The 27,365-nt window shown below is 38.6% G+C and overlaps 1 protein-coding gene across 4 annotated transcripts in view; it reads right to left on the reverse strand.

The window, feature by feature from the left end:
* The window catches only part of USP22 (ubiquitin specific peptidase 22), a 112,913-nt gene that overhangs the window by 58,752 nt on the left and 26,796 nt on the right, over positions 1–27,365 (reverse strand). For 2 of the 4 annotated variants that reach the window (XM_026082950.1, XM_026082948.1), the window contains exons 2-4: positions 18,764–18,896; positions 3,195–3,308; positions 2,591–2,635 (exon numbers count right to left, since the gene is read on the reverse strand). In XM_026082950.1, the coding sequence (XP_025938735.1) occupies positions 2,591–2,635; positions 3,195–3,308; positions 18,764–18,875 (271 nt within the window). In that variant the 5' untranslated portion in view covers positions 18,876–18,896. Of the gene's footprint in view, positions 1–2,590; positions 2,636–3,194; positions 3,309–18,763; positions 18,897–20,755; positions 20,899–27,365 lie in introns of those variants that run through there. The other 2 variants (XM_026082949.1, XM_026082951.1) reach the window with 2 other exon arrangements.

Genomic DNA, 27,365 nt, shown 5'->3' on the forward strand with positions numbered 1-27,365 from the left:
TAAAAAAAAAAAAAAAGAAAAAACACACACACCACACACCCACACCCACCCAAGTCACCCAAGTGTTCTATGCCCTTTTGAATTCCTCCTATATAACAAGAACATTGAGATTCTGAGATTGAAAATTTGGAGAGAAAAAACAAACAACCCCTTCCACCTCCCAGATCTATTCATTAGGGTTGGTTCAACGTTTTGAAGTGAAATAACAAAAATAGGTTTAATAATACCCACGAATATGCCAAAAACTCCTATATAAATTACCTTAAACAGAAAGATTTGCAAAACATGCACAGATTACCATTTAAAGCAAAGTAGTGTTATTGGAGTGAAAAGTCTATTATTTTCAAAATGATGCTATAAAATAGCCAGGGATTCAAGTTAGCATGTCAGATCCCCATCCAAGAATTAATTTCATTAGGCCAAATACCTGGATTTTCATTTTCCAGAGAATTTACTAGGGACACATGGGCAAGTAAAAGAGAAGCGAATGAAGGCTCTCGTTCACAGAATCACAATTTTGCAGGTAAACATTAATATAGCTTGCTTACTTGGCTTTCCTTTAGCAAATCCCCCTTCATCCTTCCCCTCCCACCAAGAATCTGAACATTAATTAGGACAAAATGCTCAATGTAGTCTCACTTCCCTCATTAATAAAGATAAGAATATCTGAAACCAGAGAAAAATTGTAGAGTTGCAACTTGTTCAGAGCTATACCATATAACCCTGAACTACTGCTGGACTTGTGAACTCATCACACTGAAGAGAGAGTTAACATTATAGCAGTATGAAATGAATCTCATGATATTCGGGGTTTTTCTTAAAGTTTCTTCTCCAGGCATCATGTTGTTATGTGAACATCTATTAAAAGTATGTATTAGCACCTTTCAAGCACTGTGGACAGAAATTTGAAAATGTACAACATTTACACTTCAATTTTTAAACCAATCTCAGTTTTTGCAGACTGGATTCACTTTTTTTTTTTTTTTTTTAAATAAAGTTCCATTAGTTCCTTAGACAAATTTAACCGTGGTAGAAAAACAAGAGCAAGACACTGAGTTTGTGAACTGTATAAATCTCGACGTTCAGTTTGAAGGGAGGGACCCTCCCTTTACACTTTATAAACTCTCAGGTACCGTGAGTCACTGAAAACAGGGATGGACTGATGCAACATTGGATTGTAAAATTCTCTACTACTTTTTTATTCCTCAGACTAATTTGCTGAGAAACACACACGGTTTCATGCTGCAAAGCCATAAAACAAAAGCACCTATGCTACAACTTTAAAGAAAAACATCTGTACTGTGTACTCCAGTAATTTAAAATGGAGGAATAGACAGCAGTTTATAACTTCACTGGTCATTACTGGCATGTTCTCCAGGAACAGCAGATGTGAAGAACATTAAATATAAATATATGCTATTCATTAGTCAGATCACCAGCAGAGAGAAGGGGTTTTCTGGGTTTTTTTTGGTTTGTTTTTGGGTGTTTTTTTTTTTTTTTTTTTAAATCTGTCAGTTCCTCTCAGTGACTCTTCTCTTCAGTACACACTTTTGTGGCCCACGAAGACAAGATGAACAATCCAAATTAACAGTTTCTAATTACTCTTGAACAAGTGTTATAGCAGTCTGAAGTCCATCAGAGGACAGACTGGCTGTATCTTGGAACAGACTTTCTGTACCAGAAGGCACAAATAATTATGTTGCCCTTAAGAACAAGGTAATAAAATGCTCTGAATTTACGTATTCAAAAGGAAGGAAATTGGGGGAATCGCCTCTTCTATAGCATCATGAGCAAGTGTAATGCTATTGTAGTGAACAAATTTGACAACACATTTTAGAAAGGTTTGAAGAGGTGTTCAAGAGGTGCATAGCCTAAAAGCAAGTCAAAAAAATTTTTTTCCATATTTTCTTGCTTTGAAAGCAAGTACTTTGTGCTAATGCATTTTATGCCATATTTTTTTGTTCTGGAACTTACTTGGACCCTCACTATCCTCAAAATGGGGAATAAACAAGAAGTAGAATGCAATCTGTAGTCAGAACTGAGTAAAAGCAGCTATAGTTTTGATATGCCATCAGAAAAACCTCTACTTAATACAATGTTAGCTATTTTTTAAATTGGAAATGAGGTTAAGAATGGTTTGAAGTCATATCAGCCCTGACTATGGCTGTCACATTGAAACACGATGCCATGGATTCGATAAGAGTCGTGCATTACTAGACAGAAGTTTCTGTCTTCAAATACTGACTTCCCCACTTTAAGAAAACGTACCCCTAAAGGCCATTGAAAATGGAAGATGACAAGCGTCTATAACTGATGCTTAAAAACTACCCGGTTTGGTTAAGATAAATGCTACTTCCTTTCCCTTCCAAAAAAGGAAAAAAAAGTTTGTTTTGGTGTAGCTCTATCAAGGGAAGAGTATATGAAATTAAGTCTATTGTAATTATTTGATCATTGGAACATATCCAAACAAGAGAAAAACAATTTGCATGATAAAACTGGCATTCTTAACTGTGATTCATGTCTAAAATGGCAGGATAATCAGCAAAGGGACGCTTGTTAGTGAAGTGCGTCGCCAGCCCACGCTTCTTACCTGTCATTGTACACTGGTAGTGAGAAACCACTGTTGGGGTGAAGGCTAAAAAAGAAAAAATTAGGGAAAGCAAACTGAATAATAAAACAAATGTGTGTACATATATTTGTGTGTAAATATTTCTACATAGATACTGTGAGTGTACCATGAAAGCACAGGTGTGTATGTAAGTAAGCTGGCACGTTCTATTAAAAAATAATAATAATTAAAAAAAAAAATCACACACAAAGGTGGCATTTCATGTGAGGGGAACAGATTTCTTGCCTATATTACCCAAGTTAGCCTAAAGGAGCAGATTGTTACATTCTCTACCTAACACAGATCTCAGTCTGACAGTATTTAAGTTTTGCAGGATTAAAGTTAGATATTTTTATATTTGTAATTAAAAATAAAATAGTTCTGCTACAATTTAGTGTGGCGCACATGTTAAACTAACAGTCTAACCCCTGGAAAACAATATCTATACATCTGTCTCTCCCATGGCTTATACACTACTATCTGTAAAGAGCGCTCTCTTCCCTTTACTGTTTTTTTGCCATTGACGAATGGGAGGGACAGGTATGATTAAAAACAAAAACAAGAAATTCAGGCAGGAAAACCAAACCTTGTAATTTCCAAGCTTTTCGTTGTTCTTCTTTGGCAATTTGTTCCATGTCTTTGTCGTATATGTAATCTTGACACATAAAGCAGTATATACCCCCATACAAAAGGTCTATGGCTGCAAAACAGAAGGGAAGTCGGGGAGAAGGAAAAGAAAAAAAAGAAAAAGAAAAAAAAAAAGATGTGAGTTCATAAAATAGAAGACATTTTAAAGCAGGCTTCTAAGTTAGCACTATTTCTTCTCTGCAGTCCACCAAAAAAATTCTGTACCTTAGAATCTGAAAAGCCTCAGGGAAAATTTTTCAGTTACAGTGCGAGTTACTCGATTGCTTCTGGCACAGCAAGCCAACAAAGCATTAGCTGCCTCGGAGTTGTTTGTAAGTCACAATATACGTTTTAGACAGACATAAGTAACCAAAAGGCATAATTAAAGCGACTGATTGCAATAGATGCAGAAATAGTACTGTACCACAATCYGAAGATTTGATATGCAAGGCTGAATTGTCTTTTCTATGACTTAAACAGTTTCTATCCAATCCATTAGAATAATTAGAAGGTATCTATTTAAAATCCAAGTGAAAACTCAAACAGAAGACAGCACTGAAAACTCAAAGATGTATTTATCCAGGGCCATAGTTTTCCAGAGTGGTTTATTCCACAAGTTAGACGTCTCACAATTTTTCTCGTTTCCCAGGCTCTTTTAAAATGGACATAGGAACACTGAACATGCTTTAAAAAAATAAATAAAACAGGACCCTAAACAAAAGAGCTAATAAAAGAAAGAAATCAGATAACTAGGGGAAAATGTTTTGCTATGATACCGACTGATGAAGGAGTAAATGAAAACTAATCATAGCAAACTGCTGATTTTCAGTACWTCAAAAAAAAGACAAAAAAGTCATAATCGACCAAAAAAAGAAACAAGTTTTCAATGGGCGCTAACAAATTCTTAGCCTGGCGATCAAAATACAATCTGCACGTTGCAGAGAGCTGAGAAACATCACTATCTTCCCTCAAGAGCGTTTCCTCCATTTATTTCATTTCTAAATTCCTTTTATTCCCAGGTAAGGAGCCTCATTAAAATACTCCCGCTGTAATGGAAACACATTTTAAAAGAAAAGCATTACCACATCAGGTGGACTAACACTACGGAATGATTCTGAACGTATCAACAAGCAAAAGCACGCACGCCTCGGGCGCACACGGCTGGCACTCGCTGCCCGCTGCCACGGGCGCACAAGGGTAAATCCCTCCTCATTTAATCCTCCTCTTTCCCCTCCCCTTTCAAAATCCCTTTTTCCACGACTACGTCATATTTTGCTTGCTGCCTCCTCTATTAGGTAATAAACAGAAAAATAACTTAAAGAAGTTTCCGTAATGTTTATTTGCTCTCATCTTCCTTGTGTGTTTATCATTTGGTTTTGTCTCTTTGGACTGCAATCAGTTTGTAGAGGAGGCAAAGGGCTGCCGGTATTATCTCGTACCGTGTCCAGAACAGCAGATACTCTGACGCGGGTTTGGAGAACTTAACTCCCGTAACAGAAAACCACCAAAGCGGAGGAGAATCATAGCTGCAGTGGAGATCAGTGATAAAACCACTACGGCATGTTAGAAAAATCACAGGTAAGCTACACATAGTTAGCATGAATTATACAATACTTACTCTGGTATCTATTCTGCTACCAGCCATGCGCCGATATCAACAAAAAAATTTTTTGAAAATCCAAAGTACTGATCCCAAACAAAAATCAAATATTACTGCTCACAGAGGTGTTAAAAAAAAAAAAAAAAAAAGCTACAAACCACCCCTTCACCCACCAACTGAAAAAAGAAAACGCCAGGGCTAGCAGAATACTAACTAGATGGGGCACCTTGCGAGCACAACTCCTTCGCAGCCGCCGTTGGAGTGGGCAGTCCCACGCCGTGCTGAGAGGGTTCGTGCTCTTCTCAACTTTCTGGCTTTACACGCGTGAACGATGAAGTATAGATGTCAAGATCAAAACCGACAAGAGAGAACCTCACAACGGATAAGCCACTTATTCAGAGCAGAATGAATTTACGGCATAAAGAATCAAAAGGTTAACAGAGGGCTCAGTAAAAGCCGTCATTGCCCAAGGCCTGATGAAGGACTCGAGAACACATCCCCTCCTCAGCATACTTACGCGCACAATGCGCCTGTAGATACACCAACACGTTTAGCGGCATTAAGGAGACTGCAACAGGTTTTGGACAAATTACCTCAGGGACTGAGAAAAAACAGTTCATACAGGCCTGACTAACAGAATGAAAGGGCAGGAATTTCCAACGAAAGACATAACCTGGCTTCTAGAAAAAAGGTCAACTGGAAAAGTTCGTAAGAAGCTAATTTTTTTTCAAGTTACTACAAATTAATTTATTTTTCCTTAAAACACACATTAATTTAATCTTATTCTGGTCTTCTTGAAATAAAACAGAATTCTTTCTTTAGAAGAAAATGCAAAATACACATAATAAACAGTTTGGAAACTACCGACCTAGAAAGCAGGCCTAGGTGTTTCAGCAGGAGCCATTGCTGACATTGCCAGGATGCGTCACGTTCCTTGCCGTGAATTTTTCTCTGACTAGGCTCCTCCAGGAGGGCTGCTACTCCCATCTTCCAGTACCTGCTCTTCCTAGCACTACTACCTAACACTCCCTCGCAGAGGGAACAAAAAGAAAACTTTAAAACTTTTTTTTTTCCCCCCCTCCCCCCCAAAATCAAAGCTAATGATTAATTAGCTCTTATCACTGTATTTTAATTCAGCTTCATCTTAATATACATACAGAACTGATTACACTGAGAAAGTAAAGTATAAATTCTGTGGAAGTATACAGTTTCTTTCTGTCATCGGGAAGAACCAGGAGAAATTTAAAAGAATCATATCGCGATTTTATCAGATTTGATTAATCTAGATTCCTCTTCCACGAATTCAGAATACCTATTTGTGGAACATCACAGGCACAGTAATTTAATAATGAAAAGGTCTCTTCTGCAAAGTAACATTTTTCAGTGCTTGTATATCTTCTATGCCGACAACAGGACACTGTTGATTGAAAGTCAGATCTCCTTGTATCCCTTCATATAAAAAATTCTAAACAGTTGCAACAGAAAAGCAGGGAAAAAGTCAAAGATAGCTTTATTGTAAAATGAAAATTTGGATACCAGTCTGAAGAAACAAAGGGGCACCACGGAAGATCATGTATAAATGAGAACAACTTTATCTACTGGTGCAAGTGACAGAAAATAGAAGACAACAGCTCAAGGATGAAAGTTTAAATTTAGGCTGCAAAAGGTCTTCTTCAACCTCTCCATCTGGGAGCCAAGTAAAGCGTTTTGTTTAAGCCCGAGTGCTTTATTTTGCCAAATATATCCACTGACGTCCTTGTGAAAATGTTGAGAGACCAGAGATAGTGGGAACATGATAACAATATGCAAAAAAGCAGGGAAGTGTGCCACATCCTGAGACCGCAAATGACAGAGCGTGTATGTGTGTCTCATCYGAATAAGCAAGAAACATGTATGATCAGTTTAGCAAGGACCCACATGGACAGACTAATGCTGCACAGTTGAACATGGGATGCTTCACCATGATGTATGATAACCTTTTATCAGATATGACATATTTGTAATTCAAATTTCAGTATAAGTACCTGCAAAACAACATAACTATTCAGTCTTTCTTGGAATGCTTGTTGCTTTCAAGTACAACAAAAGCAAGATGAAATTCAGGTCAATTTTTACCTGTGTTAAAATTAATTCAGCTGTGAACTTCTGGGACTCAGCCTTGGCACGTTATCAACCTGAAATCAACACACACTTCTTCCACGCAAGTCACCTACATTCTATTCAAATTCTGTAATGAATAAAACTGGTAATCTTTTTACATAGTACCGTAAGCCAACACTCTAGGCTAATTCACACCCCCTAATTCTTACTGAAATGTTAATCATTAAACCAGTTATATATAATAGTCTTAAGTCCACAGGAAGTGATTTTTCTAAACTTCAGCCAACTCTCCACTCATTTTGGTGCTAATATATCAGATATGAAAACAAGTATATAATTGCCTTCTTTCTCCTTTCCTGGCACCTGAAAACTGCATCACAGATAATAATTCATAAGCTGAAAAGATATTAAGGTTTACTGATCTGAGCAAGAAAATCTTACTAACCTCAGTAAGAAAACACATTGCCAAAATCCTTTAGCAGATCCATCCGATGCATCAATCGGATTACATATTTGATTATGCAAGGAACTAGTGAGCAGAAACAATGAAGACTACTCACTCTTTTCCCTCATCTGTTCTATTTGTCAAGATGAACAGTTAATATGTACATTAACAGCCCATGCTTCAGATCCGGACTAACCAGTGGCCCCTACCATCAGGATGTCACACACATGCCCATCTCTCCTGTTCATCAAGAGCCATACGTTGGCCGCTTCTGTCCTGGATGCTCCGCTACTGTCGATATTCTGGCACTGCTCGCAGCCAGAACAAAGTACTTCTTCCCCCTACAAAGGGGGAAAATTAGAAACTTTCTAACAGCATTTACTCATTAATGCCCTACTGGGGACCTCAACACTGCCCTCAGCCTGTGACTAGAATAATCAAATATTTACTGTGTTCTTTAGGCCAAGCATAAAACAGCGTTTGGAGCCTTCTTTCATAACCTGTTTGGCAAAAAAAAAAAAGAAGGAAGAATACATAACATAATCCAATTACTAACAGACATAGACACATGGCATACAAGTTGTTTCCCTAGGCAAGTCTTCCTGAGGATTACTCACTGGAGAGGCTGCCTATTTGCTTCTGTTTCTCTCTATTCTATTTCTCTTCTATTTGTTTCTCTCACAAGTATATAGAAAACAGAGAGAGACACACACACCCCCGCTTACACCCACCCCAAATTCTCACCAATTTTAATAAACCTACGGTTTTCCTGCTGCATTCTGTAATCACATCYGACCGAGAGGCCTGGGCAGCCGGCCTAACGATACACTATTTATAGCTCTCTGGAGGGTTACCTGCCCATATTAATTCTTTCAGAGCAATTCTTCCTTTTGTTTTTATTGATAACTCATTATAGTACCATGATTAAAGTCTCCTAACGAGTTATATTTCAGTAGTATGCACAGGTATGGTCCATTGGGTCTTTACCAAGTTCAACAACCTCACTGCTGTGTGAAAAGGTACCATTGCTTTAAATCTGGCCAGTTCAGGTATCAAAGAGCAGCGGAGGCGCAACAGCACAGATTTCAGTGCAGCTCAGCCACTAACATACAGTCCCCGGTAGTCCTGAATGGCCCAAACTAATGTCTGAACACCATTTCATTGATATCTGCACCTGATACTGTACCTTGCAATTCCCATCTTTGCTGCAGTTGTAACTCTTCGTTGCAACATAGATATTAGGCACAGAGAAATACTGAAAGACCCACGTAACTATTAATAATGTCCTTGTAAGGCTCTCACAGATCATAACTTTAAAATGACACCGTTTTTATAGAACTACTGACTCAAGGTATGAGCCAGATGCTGCAATGAAAAAAAGTGTCTGGACTACGTCTACTTTTTATCTTCAGTATCCTACGACTGGTTCACCACCTGAATTTTGAATCTCAAAAAAAAAGTCCAGATTTGTACAATAAAAATAAATATCAAATAAGCAAAATTCCATGAAAGAAACTGGACTTGCATTGTTTTTGTTTGCATTTATGTGCACATTTCAAAGACAAGCAGCCATAAAAACATTCTATAACTGATGAAAGATACAGGCCACAAAAATTGAAAGTGTTTCAAGACTAAATGTATTTTTTCGCATGACAAGACAACCAAATTTTTAGTAATTTAGTTCTCCAGTTATGTGAGCCTTAATTCTAACCACAATTCTCTCTAAGGTTATGAATTTCTGTACACATCACCTACCTTACATATATGAATACTTTAAGTGCAGCCTAACATCTTTTGAAATTGATGTCTTAACTCAGAAGTTACTGGATGACCCATTTGATGGATGCATGGATACAAAAGCATCATTTTCAATCATAGTTGCCCAAAATACTTGGACTTTCTAAAACCATCGAGAACTTCAGGCACTTATTTCCCCCCCACAAACCCCCAGTTACTTCCTACTGTTGCCAAAATACAGCTTCAGACACCAAATCTTTTAACACATTTAAAACAAACAAACAAAAAAGATGGCCATGGTTAAAGAAATACTTGAGGGCACTTTCCTAATAATTGAGATCAAACCATTCTATTCATCAATTACTTTTTTTTTTTTTTTTTAAAAACAGCAATGAACAGGTAAGTGTTTTAGAGGGTTGTGCTCTAAAGTCACCAAACTCACCAAGATGCCTACGGGCCCAATAAGTATCTAGGGTTTTAGTATTTAAAGTGGCTGATTCACCTGCAATTAAAACATGGCAGGTACCCAATATGAAGCTGCAAGCCACCTAAATAAAACCAGGAGCCAACTGACTGGCTTCAAGTTGCACACTTGTCTCTGACAGCTTAGAATATCATCCTACAACAGCATGGAAATTCAAGTCAGGAAAGGCAAGATGTTCAACTATCATGAACAGTGGGAAGAATGTCCCGCTATCCCTATGTATTCTAGTTACCAAAAAGTTTAAGATATTAGTTTAGAGGGACCATGGTCTTATTTATTATGAGCAGAAGATTAACTCCAGCCCCTTGACCTCACTCAAAAATACATATATCACACACACACACACAATTTGCACACACACGGACACACACAGAATACTACACAGGAGTCTGCAGCATGCCCATACCGAAGCTGCCTAGCACTTCCCATTGTAAAAGATGCTTTGCCTTTTGTCAGTCCTCTCCCTGCCCTTCTTTTGCCTTACAAACTTCAGCGGTTTCCTTGTTTGCAGCAAACCTTTGAAAACTAAAAAGGATTAAATCTTCCTGGCTAAAGCACCTTTTCTTGATCCTACAAAATTATATTCAGGTTTACGACAGAGAAATTGTTAGAAAACCCTTACTACTAAATCTTGCTGTGTTTTTCAGAAAATTTTGGGCAGAATCCCCAAGAATCACAGCCACCAAGTTCTGTGCTGCTCCACTGGACATTATGCAAACTGCTTACACTTGTCTGCTTATTCTCATTTGATCAAAAACGTAGATGTACCTCAAAACACTATTTTTAGTAAAAGCAGCAGTAAGCTATGGAACTGCATAGAAGTTGGTAGTTGGAACTGAGGCAGGCAGGTGCATGCAATGCTGGTGATATGCAGATGAATATTCAGGAGGTCGGCTTTCTGACAGTTAAGGATATTCCAGGTGCACGGAGGACTCTTCAGGAGGCAATTCTGATGCTGAGAAGAGCTGGATGCAAGATGGCTTACAGGAGCTCATGCTGCCCTCAGAGCGCTAGAGCTGCCCCTAACAGGAGACAACTGCAGAAGCAAACGCTGCCTTCTTCTCTGAACTATAGGAATGACATGATGGAATGTGCATCACATGAGCAAATGACAATCCGTTTGCCATTTGTTTGCAATATCTCGCACGTTACATCCTAGAACTGCAGATATTTTTTATGGCTACTGGGAACATTGGCGATTCAAAGACATACCCCGTGACTGACCAGTACATTCTTTCTCCCTCCTCCTCCTCCACTTCCAATCAACGACCCTCTGTTTTACAACACAAGGATATTATTAATGTCAAAGTACATAGAGTTAATGCTTTCTATTATCAAATTTCATCTCATTTCTATTACTATCATCAATAAAGCTATGCAATTCTTATCATGGGACTACCTAGCCCTTCTCAATATAAGCAGTACCTCTGAACTTTGTGACCCTCATGAATTTCACAAACAAATCTCATTCCTGCTCCTCGACCACTAGCAAATAGTAGTAAACCAGGACTGGTTCTGCTAGTAAAGACTCTCCATCCCAAACACTCTACTTTCAATATGTTCATCAGCAGTCTCCCTTTATTCAGCCTCACATATCTCACAGTTCTTATATTAATCCCTGTCACTTCTACCTTAAGTAGTAATTTCCAAGAGGGCAAAATGTCAAATGCTGCACTTAATCTAGACAAATTAGCTCCACTGTATTTCCTTTCTCTAAGTAAAACAGTAATACTATCAAAAAAAGAGATAGTAGTCTGATGTGATCCGTCTCTAAGATAGCCATAATGCATTTTATCCTATTTTCCATTTGCCTTCATCTTCTTTAATACATCTTTCTTTCAAAACCCACACTAAGCAAAGCATTAAAACAGAAGTCAAATCAAAAGGATAGCAACTGTCCAGGTGATCTTTCCTACCCCTTTCTGAGCCTAGATACAAGCAGAAAACCAAACTGCTATTCCAGCACCACAACACACTGCACTGGGAACTGCTTTACTTGCCCCTTGCATACTGACAGTGTAATGAAGGTCTTGATTTTTTCCCAAAGAACCCTGCTTTGCTGCCATCATGCAGAATTAACACTACAGTCAATACTTTCTAACTCAAGTGAGAATTAGATAATTTTTACCATCATGTCTTTACATAAATATATTGTTTCTACATATTAGATTAGAATGTTTCTACATTCTATCATAGATTTCAAGAGACAGTTATGCACTGACACCAGATTTTTTTCCTTTAAGTGACTTCAAGGATGGAAACCAGCTTTCATGATGTTTCCTCTGAATCAGATGAAAATTGTTGTATACTTTTGTTTTCTAAGGGAAGCGGAAGCTTTCTGAGTTCCACAAAAGAATCTTCCACTTAATCTACGAGCCCTAGTATTATGCTCGCCCACTCAGCTCCTCTAACCACAAACACATATTATTGGACTGAAGCTTACACAAGCATAGGCTTAAAAAAAGTTTCTCAACAAACAGTTTGTGACCTAATAAATAATGAATGCACTCTAACAGGACTAAATTTTGAAATCAAGTATGTTTGCCTGTCTCCTTAGAAAGTAAATGCTAATTCAGTCTTCCAACTGCATCTCCTTTAATCTTTTATCCAATGAACCTCAGTCCTGCTATTTAACCTACGTCTATTCTTTAACTCCAAAACAGGGCTTTAGAGCAGACCAAGACTTTGACCAAAAATTGCATYACGTCCCGTTTCAAAGATACTACTTCTGTGTTAAGAGCATCTCTCTAACAGATACAGGTATAGAATGGAAATGCATGAGTTGGCTCCTTTATCAAGAAGCAGCGTAAATTGGTCTACACAGAGTTTTGTCACACTATAATTGAACTAAGCTAGCTCAGAATGGTATCTGTGGTGTAAATGCTCCTCAGCCAAATACCAATGATTTTTCTTGCAGCTATGTCAAGTCACAATACTATTTTTTTCAAGTATGTGGGTGGGGAAGGGACTCTAAAACAAGGCTGCAAAAATACCGCATGCTCAAAATCACCAATTTTGCTTTCTTGAATCATAAACCTCCCTAAAAAGTTTTAATCATGATGTAGTAAAAACAGAAAACATTCCCTGTTTGAGAGAGAACATTAAAACTTTGTTTGGTATCTGCCTAGGATTTGCAGTCCCAAACAGCAGAAAAACAAATCACTGCTATAGTTACAAGGAGAACCCTTCTCTCCAGCATGAAGCTCTCTTCTCTTTTAGAGATACTGTTCACAGTCATCCTGTTACACAGTAGCTTAGCCCTTGAGTATTTTCCTTTACTGAACAACTGTAGAAGAGGGAGGGAAAGGAAAGTCAGTTTTTACAAGGGACAGTGGCTACCAGTGGAGTTGCCCAGGAGCTGCAACCTGATTTGGAAAGATTACTGAGGTAGATGACAAAATATGCTGATGGCTCACAGTCAGATCTGAAGCTTGCAAAAAGCTGCTGAAGGATTTCGTGTTCATTAGCAAATAGATAATACCATGGACAAGGAAACTCAAATTACTGTCAAAACAGTAACAGGCAGGTATCTCTCAAGAAAGAGGTTTTGRAGTCACTATGCCTAACTCCCCAATAACATGAGCTCAGTGTTGAGCAGCAAGTCAAAAGACATAAACCAGAAACCATGGAATTATTAACTAAGAACATAAGACATTAATAGAGCAAACCCTATAAATCCAAAGACCAATCACCACTGATGGACCCAGCAGAACTAAGAAAAGAAGGATGAGGGTGTTCAGAATCACAGAACAGTTTCAATAAGAGAAAAGCTAAAAATGGTCAAGAAGTCTGAAAAGTTAATATAGTTGTTGAAAAAAAAAAATCCTGAGCGAGCTCAATAAGGAACTTTTATTCAACATTTCTCAAATCTTTATAAAAGGAACACAGAGCAGAGAAGTGATGAAATCCTTTATAAAACAAATCAGAAAAACATATACATCTTTTCACACAAGAAAAAGACTGTGGAACTCACTGCTGCTACGTGCTGTGGATGCCAGCAAGGCATGAGGTTTTAACACTGGACAGTCTCTTGGTAGCTATTTGAACWCAAGCACCTAGATGCAGACTTCTGTTCAGAACGACTTTAAAGAGCTAAGTAGTAGAAAATGGGAGAGTAGAGCAAGTGGAAGAACTGCTTAATAATTATATTGCTGTCTATTCTCTAACCAACTATTACTGACCATTACTTTGTACAAGGCTGGATATTAGGTGATATAGCTTTACCCAGTATGATGATTTTGAGGAAGCAAAATATTTTACAAAATTGAAAGAGGGGGGGAAAAAAACCAGAAGTTATAGATTCTGAAGTATTAAAATTGGAACAACAGAAAAACAATTCCTGAAGCAACAGCGTCTGCAGAATAAGATATTAGTTTGCTTAGGTTATTGGATTTGAGATCCGTAGCATGTATAATCAGATGTCTGTTACACTGGCTTTGAGTAACTATCTCAATATTCTCCAGAAGGGTAAGGACAGACAGCGCTGCCTTATTTACTACCGACAACTCCTTGGCATACCACGTATTTTGCCACAGCCCATCCCTGAGCAGTCCATCCCAGGACAATCAATACCCATGGCTGTTTGTAACTGAGATCATTTTCATTTATTTATGGGGGATGAAGGATGCCTACAGAATAAAAAAACAGCACTGAAACTGAAAGCTTCCCTCATGAAGGAGAAAAGGACTAGTTTGAATAGTTCGAGTCTCCTAGGTCCCGGAAAGGTCAGTGTTCTCTACCTCTTCTCAAAGGTTTTCACATCTGTGCAAGAACTGCATATTGCATTACCAATGCTCATCCTAGTGGAAATATCACTCTACCGTGATGACAGATTAACAGAGATTGTGCAATGCAGAAAGTGAAAAAGACATTCGTATAGCTGGATCTTATTTCATCCACCTATTAGTATCACCCACATCCACACCTCAAGGAATGTTTTAAAATAAGGACAATATTATTAATAGACACCGGACAGGCAGATGCAAGAGCAGAGGTATCACTGTAAGGTCAGCACATGCCTAGTTTGTATTGCTAAGGGAAGCAGAGACAACAAGGGATGTATTTTAAGAACACTCTGGACTATGATCCTGAGGGCTCCTAAGATGTATAGCATTAGCTGCAAAAACATCATTTCCAGTGCTCAGACAGCTGTTGCAGCTGAAATCTATGATATTTCTTAGAACTGTGATTAAGTGTGCAATTCCTGCTAGTCTCCATGGAGACTGGTGTTGGCTCAGCAAAAAGTCACCAAGTGTTTTAAAATAATTCCTGTTCATTTTGAAATTTCAAAGCACTTAACCCCTTTTTTGCCTATCAGATTTTTTTTTTCCAGTGAAAACTGCAGGGGTACCAGTAACTGAAAGCACTAGCAAAACTACCAAAAAAACCCACAAAAATTTACAGCCTCTGTCACATGCAGCTGGAAATTAAACACCAAAATATACATTAAAAAAAGAAAAAAAACCCTCCAGAACTAGAAATCAAAGCAGTTGTGCAGGCTTCACATTACATGTATTTGTGCACTGAGCACATTAAATCTAACTGTAAAAGAATCCTCCTTTGGGGTGATATAATACTGAATTCTGTACTTTGGCTTGTATAATTAACTGTTCCTCTTTTCATCTAAAGGCCACACCTTTTGGGAAGGACCTTCTCTCTGACTCTCTCTATTGACCTTGACAATAACTACAACAGCCTTTAGGGTGCATTTAGTGCATTCCCACAGCACCTCCCTCCCCTACCTCATTTTAGTTTTTCCCTTTCTTTTAAGAAAGCAGAAGACATTTCATTATACCAGATACCAGCAAATTCTGCCCTGCACAAAAACTGAATTTAAGCTTCCCAAATACATAGATAAAATAGCAGCTTACAACAAGCGCAATTTAACAGTTTTTAAAAAGTTCTCCTAAAATATGCAAGTTTAATGGTGGAAATATTACAATGTTCACACAGTATCCTCATATAAACTGGCAAATACACTCTACAGTTTCACTTTAGCACCATATTTTTGAAACCGTTGGCCATGAACTTAAAACAACATGATTTTATATATATATATATATATATATATATATACACACACACATACTACCCCAAATCCTTAGAGTTTTAGAGTAATTTGTACTTCTGCACTGATGAAGACTCTTTAGTAAAGACCAACTTCAAAGCTCTTTTAGATTACATCTTGTAAATTGTGATATATATTGTCATATAGGATTTTGGTGTGTGGCAGGGGAGAGGTGTGTTTTTGTCCTGGAGAGCATGAGGATGTTGGTCTACTTCTGTTTCCAATATTTCTAAACCAAGAAACATCTCACTTCTGAGCCTCACCCTTTTTATTACAGCAAGCAACATGTTGCTTGTCACTGAAACACCACTGCAAAGAAAAATTTCAGATGCATTCTCATAGTAACACATTTCTATTTTTTTCTTACTGTTATTATTTAAAGCACAGCCCTCTATGCTTCGGTTAGTACTGAATATTGCTGCCTACCTTGACACCAAGAACTATGACCACTTCACTCTCTAAAAGGCTAGCGACTTCATTATCATGGTGCAAATTCAGTACTGTTTTTCAGTATTCCACTTTTCAGGAAATTCAAACTTAGCCATACTGCTCTGCAGAGCCTACATTTTTCTTTCTTGACACATATGGAGAAAGAAACTATAGCTATTTGCTATTTTAAACCATCTTTTTCATAGATAGTAAACTAACATGCCAGTTGCTTAAGCACAAGAGTATACAGCACTGTTGGTCTTCTGAAGCATCTTCATCTTCAGGGAAGACAGTTTATTCCATAAGCATTTAGGATACATAAAACAAGACCATAGGCCCAGTGATCAAGAGAAAATTTATCCCAGGATATAATGCATTCCCCCCCCCCTTCTGTTTATGTTTCCTATGCCATCCTACCAGGAACATAATTTTATTTTTGTTCAAATGGAACTAAGTCTTGCATACCAAGCAATACTGATCCAACCATAGTTCTGATGACACCAAGAATATACCCATTTTGACATAACTAGAATATGAAATGACCAGTATTTTGCATTCCTAAAATACAAACAGGAAACATTCTTAGAGATTCTTAATCATGTGTGATTGATTTTATATACACTTCTGAACAGCCCCATGCAACTGGAACTCTTAATGCTCCATAAGGAAAAAGACCAAGTGCACTATGGTTGTGTTATTATTCATTTACAGCATGTTGAGATGCCCACTTTTTCCTGATCTGAATTTTTTTCCTTACAAAATGTCTTTAATTTCTATTGCAATGTAGCATTATTTCATTAAACATGATCTCCCTATTGCTCCTTACTCACTTTTTCTTTCAACAGGATTTATATCAATGGTATCATTAAAAATAAAGACAGGCAATTACATGAGCTTTCATGGAAAGAAAGTGGCACTCCCTAAAATCCTCAAAGGCTGAGCAACTGAAAATGAAAAGACTGAGACAAAATGTGAAAATCTACCAAAGGTTCAACCCTCCCCTTACTTACATAGCTTACTATATACAATGAAGATGATCTTGATCCGATTTTAATAGCAGTTTTTAGCTTAGCTTTATTTTCTAATACCAGTAGACTCAAAATAAAACTGATCTTAACTACACACCAAGTATGTCAGCGCACCAAGAGAGCACACACGCCTGCATGGTTTGTATACCATCTTTACAGACACCACTTTTACTGATGGCAAGTGCTTAATCCCCAAGCAATTCCAGATAAAAGTTAACTTTTTTAAAAGAATGAGCTGCACCTTTCTGATAATTCTGAAATGCCATTAAGGATACAGAAAAAGAGAATTCTACCTTTCTCTTCCAAAACAAAACAAAAAAAAAACCAAAACCAAGAAAAATTAAGCTCCAGGCACACTCCTTAAACTCATGTTTTCTTTCAGTTTTACAGTGGCTTTGAAAAGCAAGCTATACAACATGAAACCCAAAGATCTAAGAAACATCTTTACTTTGCTCACTTAAGCTAACAAACACTCATCATAGAACTGGCTACAGGTGTTTGACACTCAGCATCAATTCAGTCACATCAGAACTCATGTTATTGACTTTGTCCTCTAAATCAAATAAAGCAAATGTAAAGAAAAAACGTCTCCCTCTTTTTTGGCTACATGTATTTCAGGATGCCACCATGCCACAATGAGAAACTCTTAACAGTGTAGGAGCAAGCACAGTACGGGGAAATCTCAGTTCAGAAAACTTGTAAGCTGATCTTTGGGTCTTGGAAAAAAGCTGGAAAAAATGTTTTGGGTAATACATGGACTTACATGAAATACCAGGTCTTCATCTGTCCCTGCAATTCTTTAGTGCTGCTGTTCATAGGAAGGGGAAACATACACAGTTGCAACACAGTCTTGAAATGTCAGGTTATAGTTCTTCAAAAAAAGGCTGATTTTGATGCAGAGTTGTTCCATGAAGTTTAGCTACCATAACTTTAAACACAACAAGTCCACACAACAGTCCAAGTTTTTGGAAATAACTATAATCCATTTGATTAAGAGGAAAGAACAGGATAACTTGCCCCCCACCCACCCTGCACCGAAACCAGGGAGGGTGGAATCACCCCGAAGACTGCTCTTGTAAATTTAGTGGTATTTGAGTATCAAGCCAAAGCTTGTTCTTAATTATAAGCAATAAGCAGCTTCTTACCTGAAAATAAAATGGGATTTTTTTTTTTTTGGGGGGGGGGGGGATTGAGTCTTATACAGCACAAAAATTGGCAGAAGGTAACTTCTTGGCATTTTACTGATGTTTTTGAGACAGTTGAAAGAAAGCTATTCTGCACCAGTTAAACTATTTTCTTAAAACTTAGGTTACTAAGCTCACTAGAAACAAGAGAAAAAACCCTACAATTCTGTCTACACACGTTTTTGTTATTTTTCCCTACATGATGTTAGTTCATAAATAGTAAGACATTAAGCAGTAATAATTTAAAGTTAAATTATGACAAAGACTTATTTGAGATGCAGCAGAAGCTGCAGCACTGATTAAGATGCCACAAATCGACCCAAAACAAAACGAAATGGATCACCTTGTCTAACGAGCTAGCTACAAGAACATATCACCTTGTTGGTGTGGATTTGTCAGGAACAATGCAGTGAGTTAAAAAACCACTAGTGAATACATCAAGATGACAGCTTACCTAAATTGTGTCGCTTTGTCTTTGCGTGCTCGTGAATATGTTTCTTTGTAAAACAGCCAAAGAAGACACAGTAGAGGCAAGAGTGGAGTCTGTTCAGGTGGGCACCACACATATGACAAATGCACGACTTTGCCTGAAATAGAGAAACAGACATTCAACATAAATGATGGAAATATATATCCAAGGTCGGCGTTCAACTAGTTCTAATCTGTTTTGAATTTCTGAAGGTGCTAACTGGATGTAGAAATAACTGCTAGCTTTCTCTTTTACTCTTTGAAATGCTGCAGGCCAGCAGGGAGTACAGAAGTTCTGCCTCCATTTGACAAAAACACCAGTCAGAGGTTGTAACAGAGAAGAACTCTTCCATTCGTCCAACACATTTCCAAATCTCTATAGGGAGCAGATCTTGTCTAAGAGCAGACAATAACCGAGCCATTTACAACTCTCAGCCTGTAGTTTAACGAAGACTCAAGAAGCTGTACGCAGGTGCTGCTGCTAAAAAAAACAGTCCTACCATTTCTTCACCCCACCTGTGCATTTCTATTCCTGTACCAACCACATATCAGCCTAATGATTTGCACTGCCATGTGCTTAAGCTGGGAAATAAATGCATGTTGAAATGAACCTGCCACTCCTCCCCAGATTAACCTGCAGCAGTTCCTTGACCTAGTTCACTATGTAGCCACACAAGCATTTGTGCTGGTGCAAAACCTTTGGGCAGTAAGGCTAGCTTAGTGCAGACTTAGCGTTACGGCTGAACGGATGCTGATTACCAAAGGAGAGAGGTCCTAGCACGTCTGCTCTCTTGCGGCTCTCCACTATCGCACTTGGCCCTCGCCGTCCCTACCTTGAAGCAATGGGCTTTGCTACTTAACAGGCCCTTTGCTGAGCTGCTTCAACTTCCTAACCTGGAAGCTGAAAACTAGACCAAAAAAGGTAATTTTCCATCAGGTTGGTAAGTCAGGAGTAGGATTTTTCGGGGGGTGGGCATGGGGTGTAGAATCAGATGAATGCCAGAGCTCAGGGAGAGCAGCAGCACAGCAGGGAGGTAGAAGGGGCAAAGAGGCAAAAGGTCCAGCTGGCGGGGGGCAGCAGGGGAGAGCCACAGAGCAAGGGCTCTGCTTTGTACAGTGGCGAGCCACTAGATCCAGTCAAAAGCTGCAACGTAACTTTATCATTAACATGTCTGTGAGGATATGGCATTACCTTTCTCTGCTGGGAGATTCAGCCAGATTCATTAATTAGAATTCTTTATACCAGCCCATGAAACAGCAGCGCAACATCAAATTCATACAAGCCAAACAGTTATGAAAGTAGTTTCAGCACTCTCAGACTGGCTTTGGATCAAGTTTGGGAAGTGATGTGCTGGCTATTCCCCCGAGTGATCCAGAATGGAAAGTATGCCATGCAAACTACTGTGCTTGATTTGAAATTAATAAACATGTAAACCTGGTGTAGCAATTTGCACTCCAGTGACAACTATATTTTAAGAAGCCTAGATTTTTTTTTAATTAGAAAATTCAGTAGACTTTTTGACTCCCAGTCAGATTTGAAGCCTTCTTTAAACCCACAACCCCCTCCCCCACCAATTTTCTCTTAGCGTTAAATTCATGTGCTTCGACAAGTCCTTTGAAAGATTACTCTATYGAGTTAGAGACTTTAGAGAAAGTTTGAGGGATAAGCCTTTTGCAAAACAAAGCCTAAAATAATTTAAGGCTGATACCAGCATCTGATTGAAAGATACAGACAGGAAAAATTCCCACAACAAATGAGTTAACATCTAACCTCAGACAATAGCAATTACATTCAGACATACGTTTAAGAGTAACTGAACTTCTGTAACAGTTCAGAATTACAAATATCACTTACAGAAGTATGCCTTATTTTACAGACTAATGTAAAAATACTATTCCATTGCTCTTTAATATAGCAAACATTTTTTCTTCACATAAAAAAAAAAAATACTATAATACTAAGCTATCATCTACTAACCTAGGCAGTGCATTTAATCCAAAATAAACCCCAAAGTTCTTCAGCAGTATTTGCTCAGTCTGCCACAACTTAAAATTAGTGCTGAATAAACGATGCATGATGCTGTTTCCTAGTCTGGCATTTTTCTTTCAGAATATTCACGGCTGTTAAAAAAAAAATAAATCAACAAAGCAGCTTGCAGTATTCTGAACTGTGTTATTTATTTTCAAGCTTCTACAAATTAAGACTTAAATGTTGAATTGCACATGTTGTGTATTCAAAGTTCTCCTAAGTTCTGCTAGAATGAAAATAGATCTGTTGAATCAAACTGCACACACACCTACGGAAATATTTTAAAGTAGGACCAAAAAATCATCACCACCAGAACAATTTCCATCTTTAGAAAAATACTGCAGAACTGTCAAACTGTTGCCTAACGGTTGCTCTTTGGCTGCAAAAGCTAAATAGAATCAGCCTATCTGTTAAGATTGCTGCTATGACAACAACTCTAGCAACTGGCTATTTTACTTAGCCAGCTAAAAATAATCTTTTAGCATTAAATGTATTGCAAACAGATGACATAACAAGCATGTAAAAATTGCTGGTCATTTTAGGCTAAAAGGTTAAAAAAAACACACTCGTGTATGAATTTTCATTTAAATGAAAATGAAGAGAACAAGAAAAACATAAAATAATTTAGGGGTAAGTTAAAAGAGAGGTTTAACAATTTAAAGGAAGCTATTTTATCCATATCCTGTATTTGTTCAGTATAAATCAAGACTGCTTTTCTAAAATTGTAAGAAAACAAGGTTAAAAAGATGATAGAGTGGAAGAAAGAAATCGATATCAAAAACCATCGTGGCTATTCTTAACTAGATTAGCTGTCTCCTTTTCATCTTTCTGTGCTTTTAAACAATTTGCTAAGTTAAAACAAAGTACCCCCCCCCAAATAATCAAATTACTTTGTTTCATAATACTCCCACCCCTGCTCACATCTCTTGGGGCTACAGTCTGTGACTAAGACGAAACAGAAGAGTGCAAATGAGTAATCAAAGTCAGTCAAATCCATAGAGTCGCAAGCTTGGTTTAAAACAAGTCTCAATTTTTTAAAAAAAGATAAAGAAAATTAGGTCTTGCTCATGCTTGACACTTTAGGGAAGTAACCAGCACTTGCAGCTGAAGCAAGTCAACTTCCCACTTCCCCTTTTCCCTGCTATGTCCCTCTGGATAAGGTAAGCAGCTTTCTGGTAGCTAGAAACATGAAAGGAAAGCATCTTCCCTTTCCTCCACACCCTCTCCCATCATTGCTCTGCTCCCTACACACTTCTCCTTTACTCCCCTAGCCCTCAAGGATCCTGTTGTCCTTCCTTAACCCTGTCCTCTCCCACACACAGTCCCTCATCTTCGGTCCCTAGCCAGTCTTTGCCCCTCCTCTCCTTTTTCTTCTTCAGTCCATGGTGAACTTCCATCTGCCCACTATCCTCTTTAATTTTGCCCTGATCTTCTAACAGCATGCACATGGAAACCAGAAGTAGCCCTGACCACTCCCTTTATGGTGGAAGATTACAACCAATTTTTAAAATGAGAAAAAACTGGAAAAGAATGGTCCTGCCCAAGAGGAGTTGTGTGCGCACACACACGCACACATTAACTGACAAGATTTCTGATAAAAGTGCAAGAGTCAGGAACCGCAAATATCCAAACTCCATCTTCAGTGACTGTCCYCTGCTGATCTCCATTAGAGCCACAGGAGACGGTGGTACCTAACAGGCACAGACCACTAGCAATGGTTCTCTATATGCTCTGAAGGAGACTCAAAAAGCCTGGCAAACGAGGATGTGAAACTAGTGCACGATGCATAAAAGGGAACTGGTCATATACCGCTTGTAACACAGGTCAAGAGAGTCCGCTTCTAAAAGGCTACCTGCTTTTTACACTTCATATCAAAACTATTGAGTTAAAAAGAAAGAGGCAGGCATCAGCAGGCCAAATGAACTAGAGTGCTGACACTTCAAGCCTTCCCGAATTGTCAGAACAGTTTGTTATTAGTTTTCTATCCTAAAGAACAGGAGATCATCAAAACAGTGGTAGAGAGAATTAAGGCATCAACCTCACGTTGTTTTGTACTGGCAATACTTTGTCTGACAATTTTGGTCCCAAATCTCATTTTCTGGGCCAGCACAAGCTCCAACTACAGCRAGAAGGGCAACTGGGCATATGGTGCATCAGGTGTTAAAAAACAAACAAAACCAAAAAACAACACCCCCCCMCACACACACACGCACTGTTTCAGCCTCGCATAGCRTTGGCCCCTCCAGCCAAAGACAGATTTGGATGGCAACGCAGCACCCCTGCAAGGCAGACTGTGCAGAAGTGCACAGAAAGGCATACAGTAGCCTTTAGCTATTGCAAGCCATTTTTCTATATTTCCAATTATTTTGGACATAGCTTTAGAAGCTCGATTTTTATTTAATTGCACATGAGAGGAAGACATCTTTAACAAGTTTTCCATTAGGGTACTTGAGGAGTCTTGACTCTTACACTGGACATGTCAAGGCGTATTCAGAATAAAGCTGCTTTCGTTTACAAGCTTAGAGGCCAARGCCTTCCTGCCTTTCACAGTCTCCAAACCATGTTCACCACAAAGGTTCACTGGAAAACACGAAGCAGGTAATACTAACGAGACAGCGRGAGGCTTCAGAGGTTAAAAGTTGGGAAGAAAGGTTTTGCCGCACTGTACACGCTCACAAGCACTCTTCAAGAAGCCGATTTTTAAGCATTCTTAAAGCAATTAAGATGTTGCTGATACATTAGCTCCCTACAACTGTTTTAGCATGTAAAAACTCTTATGCACCAGAAATGCAGAAGCACAAGCATGAGGGAAGCAAAAAAATCTCCCAAGACAAATGTACTTTTTCCCCCTCACCTTTTCAAGCACCTCTTTGTGCAAAAGAGACATGACATTTGGACACACGAGAAAGAGGGCGAAGCACCTCATTTTCTAAAACATTCTGACAACTGAGAAGCTTTGAACAGATACTTCATGTTTTCCAGCCCCAAATTAAGATTAATTCTTCAGAAAGAACTTTAATCTCGCAGTCTATGCAGATTCTTAAGGTGCTTGTTGGGCAGCTCTTTAAACATGCCTATCTTCAAAACGCACGCGTACGTGGGAAGTTCTCCCTCCATGCGTACGCTCGTCACCACGATCTGCTTTGTTCCCAAGGAGAAGCGTTTGCTCCTCAGCAGCATTGCTTCAGCTCACGGGACAAACTATTCCCGCCGAGGCAGTACATAAGTGGACTCAAGGAAGTGGGAACTCCAGGCACAAGGAGGCACTGCAAAACGCCACTCGTTTCGTGTTGAATTTTCAAGGGGGATTTCTGTGAGAAGTCAAAGCCTGTTCCAAGGGCTGCAGTGGCACAAACACTACAGCAGTTAGGTAGGAAAAAACGCTAGCCCTAAAATATGAGGCAAAATTTAGCAATGCCATAAGATGCCTGGACACAGAATATCTGTAATTCCCAATACTTTCCCTCCTGTTATGATTCTACATTTCTACATTTAAAATTGCTTTGAATTCAGATTAGATCATATGAGTGACAATAGTAACAATGAGTTAAACAAATAAATACATCCGCTAAAGCCCCATCCCCTTTCCCCATTCATACTATTCCCCACACTTTTTTTTTTTTTTGGGGGGGGGGGAGGGGGAATTAGGGTGGCACAGGCAAAGACGACAAATTTGAGYGGCAACTTGCCCAAAGCCTCAGGAACCTGTGACAGCTCCTACAATAAACTTTGGTTTCYTGAATCCTTAATCCCTACAGAGATATACGATCAAAAGTGAAGAGACCGATAACCTGAACTTTTTGGTGTTCATTAGTTTAACAGAAGACCGGGGCATGGAGAACACYCCAGGAAAATCAGACTTTCAACCAAAACTTTTCAGGTATTAAGTGCAAATGCTTTCACTGGGCCACGGATCAAGACATTTAAGAGGAACTTAAACATTTACTCAYGCATTCGCAGTTCCCCATCCTAACACGCACATTTTAAGTACAGTGCTTCTCTTGGTTGATTTTTCCCTCTCCAATTCACCTCGCGATGTCTAGACTGTAGCCAAGGCACAGACTTTATCTTATCCCTATTACAACCAATTCTTGTCCAAACGCAATGTAGACACAGCGGTGCATGTTGAGTGAAGAACAGCATGCTTCCCTTAGCCTATTTCTTAAGGGACAAAAGGACAGATAATCACAAAAGGACGTATAACAGACCACTGCTTCTTCCTACACTGACGATGGAGACCCTAAGGCTATCTGAACAGCAGCATTTCTTCTGCCTTGTGGGAGGAGAAAGCCAATATTAAACTAACACTGACAAGTTTTATTACTCTCAGAGTACTTTTTGCACCTCAAGAGTAACAAATTCAGGTCAAACCAGCTTTAGGACATTTCTAACAATCACTTCTTAGTCGATGTTTGCTGCAAGACCCACTGTTCTGCTTTCCTAAGGCAGGCATTCCACAGAGCCATCATCCATTAGTATYGTGACAGAGATTTCGGAAATTTAAATAATTAAATTTCAAAGCTAGGTTCTTAGATTTCAAGAAACAAAAATAGGGAATTGATTCTACAGTTCTCCATGGCATGGCATATAATCACTCCTTCACATGCTGATAAGATGATTCAGAGTTACTCTGAGTCAGTGTGCATTTCTGACACATCAGCTTTTTTAAAATCAATTTAAGTGTTGTTCATTCACTTCCTGCAACTGAGTCTAATTATGATATTGCCACTTTATTTTTTTGGAAAGAATATTCCATCAATATTGTAACTTTTGTTTCCAGTCCCACTAAGGTCAGTAGTACTAGCAAAACATTTAATAGTACTCACAAAACTGTGCACCAGCTGCAGAATTTTGTGAGTTGGGTAAGTGTTTCAGAAAGTCACCTTCAAAAAAAAAAAAAAAAAAAGAAAAAGAAAAAGCTAAGTAGCTAAGTACAGGTAACTTCTGAAACTGGGTTATTCCAAGTGTTTATTTCAATCTCTTCACTGTCAGAGCGGCAGAAAGACAGCTAAATATTTCAGTTCTATTCAATRGCATAGATTAAATCTAAAGGGCTGGCTCCCACAGAGACCAAAAACTTGTGTAACATACTCAGGTCTTGTCTTTATAGCAGTAGGGTGAGGCAGATAGAAAATGCCTGCAGAACTTTCCTATTCTGTGAACAGGATGTTTGCCTCCAATTACCCRAGCGCAAGTTTGAACACAAGCGATATTACAGTTTACAATTAAAGATGAAATAGCCAAAGTTGTTAAGTCACATCACACTTCTCAAACTAAGTATAAACAAAAAAATACCATTATGACCACTTTAGCAGCTTGCTGTCCTTATGTAGATTAAATTGAACCCATGAAAATTCCAATGAAACCAAAACTTCTGCCTATAAGAAACTCTGAAATAACAGAGTATTGCTGAGCATGCTACCAAAGATGCTCAAGTACAACTTTCAAGGCAGCTTCTCTTTTTGTCTTGCAAACCCATGAAACTTCTTCACTATACCTTCACCAAGGTGCTGCACCCTAGCAAAGGCATGAGCAACCTTCCTCTCACAAGGTGAAATGACACATACATTWAACTTACCAGTTCGAACCTTGGGATCTTTTCATTTATTTTAATTTCATCCTCGTTTTGAAAGAATTTTAGTTGCACAGTGCTCACTGCCAGATAAAGAATGATTAAATACTTTCTGCAGTCTTTGCTTCCAGATTTCCAACCCAAAATCCAAAGGCAATTTTCTTTTTGTCTTTATTTTTTTTCATTTTTTTTCATGTCTTCATGGAAGACATTAGCAATTACACAAGGGGAACAAGACTTGCAATGTTGGAGGGCAATATCAGAATGTTTTGAGTGACCTGCTTCATTAGTGCTTTTTGATCTAACGAATTTAAAAGTATACTAATCCAACTCCCTTTTCAGTTGTACTTCCGGATCTTGACAAATTATCTCAGTTTCCTCATCTGGAARCGACAAGTCTCTAAGTGTTCTGTGGTATCCTGATGCCAGGTTGACAATTATTCTGGAGGCTTGGGAGAGGGGGGTTCATACTAATGAACAAAACAGCCTGAGCTACCTTTTCAAGGAGTGAGGGCTTGTCAAAAGAGCAGTGTGGCTAACCCACCAGGACCCAAAGCACACCTGGCCAAATGCTTTGGATTCGGCCGGGATGCCCATCTGGAAAAACAATATGGTAGAACCGGAGAAAGAGACCAACTAGGTTGTTTCCTGTTCCAGGTTTCCTCAAATATAAAATTGACCACAAAAACAACTGCGAAAGTCTGTCCGACAGTATTTTGTCTTGGGACTTGACTTAGGACAGAGTAAACATAATTGTTTTATCCTCCTGCTTGAAGGTTGAGAAGATCACAACAGAAGTACCATGCTTTTAAGAGCTGAACAACAGAATAAATGCTCTGTACAAAAGTGAATTTTTAGTAAAGAAGCAAGAACACTGACCCAATGACAAGACATATGAAAGAAACSTGGAGATAAATCCACCAGGTTTACAGGGCATAAGACAGACAGAGGGGCTATTTCTTAACATGAGAGAAAAGAGAGGCCATC

This window comes from Apteryx rowi, unplaced genomic scaffold (genome assembly GCF_003343035.1).
Source record: "Apteryx rowi isolate R43461 unplaced genomic scaffold, aptRow1 scaffold_6, whole genome shotgun sequence".
Classification (NCBI taxonomy): domain Eukaryota; kingdom Metazoa; phylum Chordata; class Aves; order Apterygiformes; family Apterygidae; genus Apteryx; species Apteryx rowi.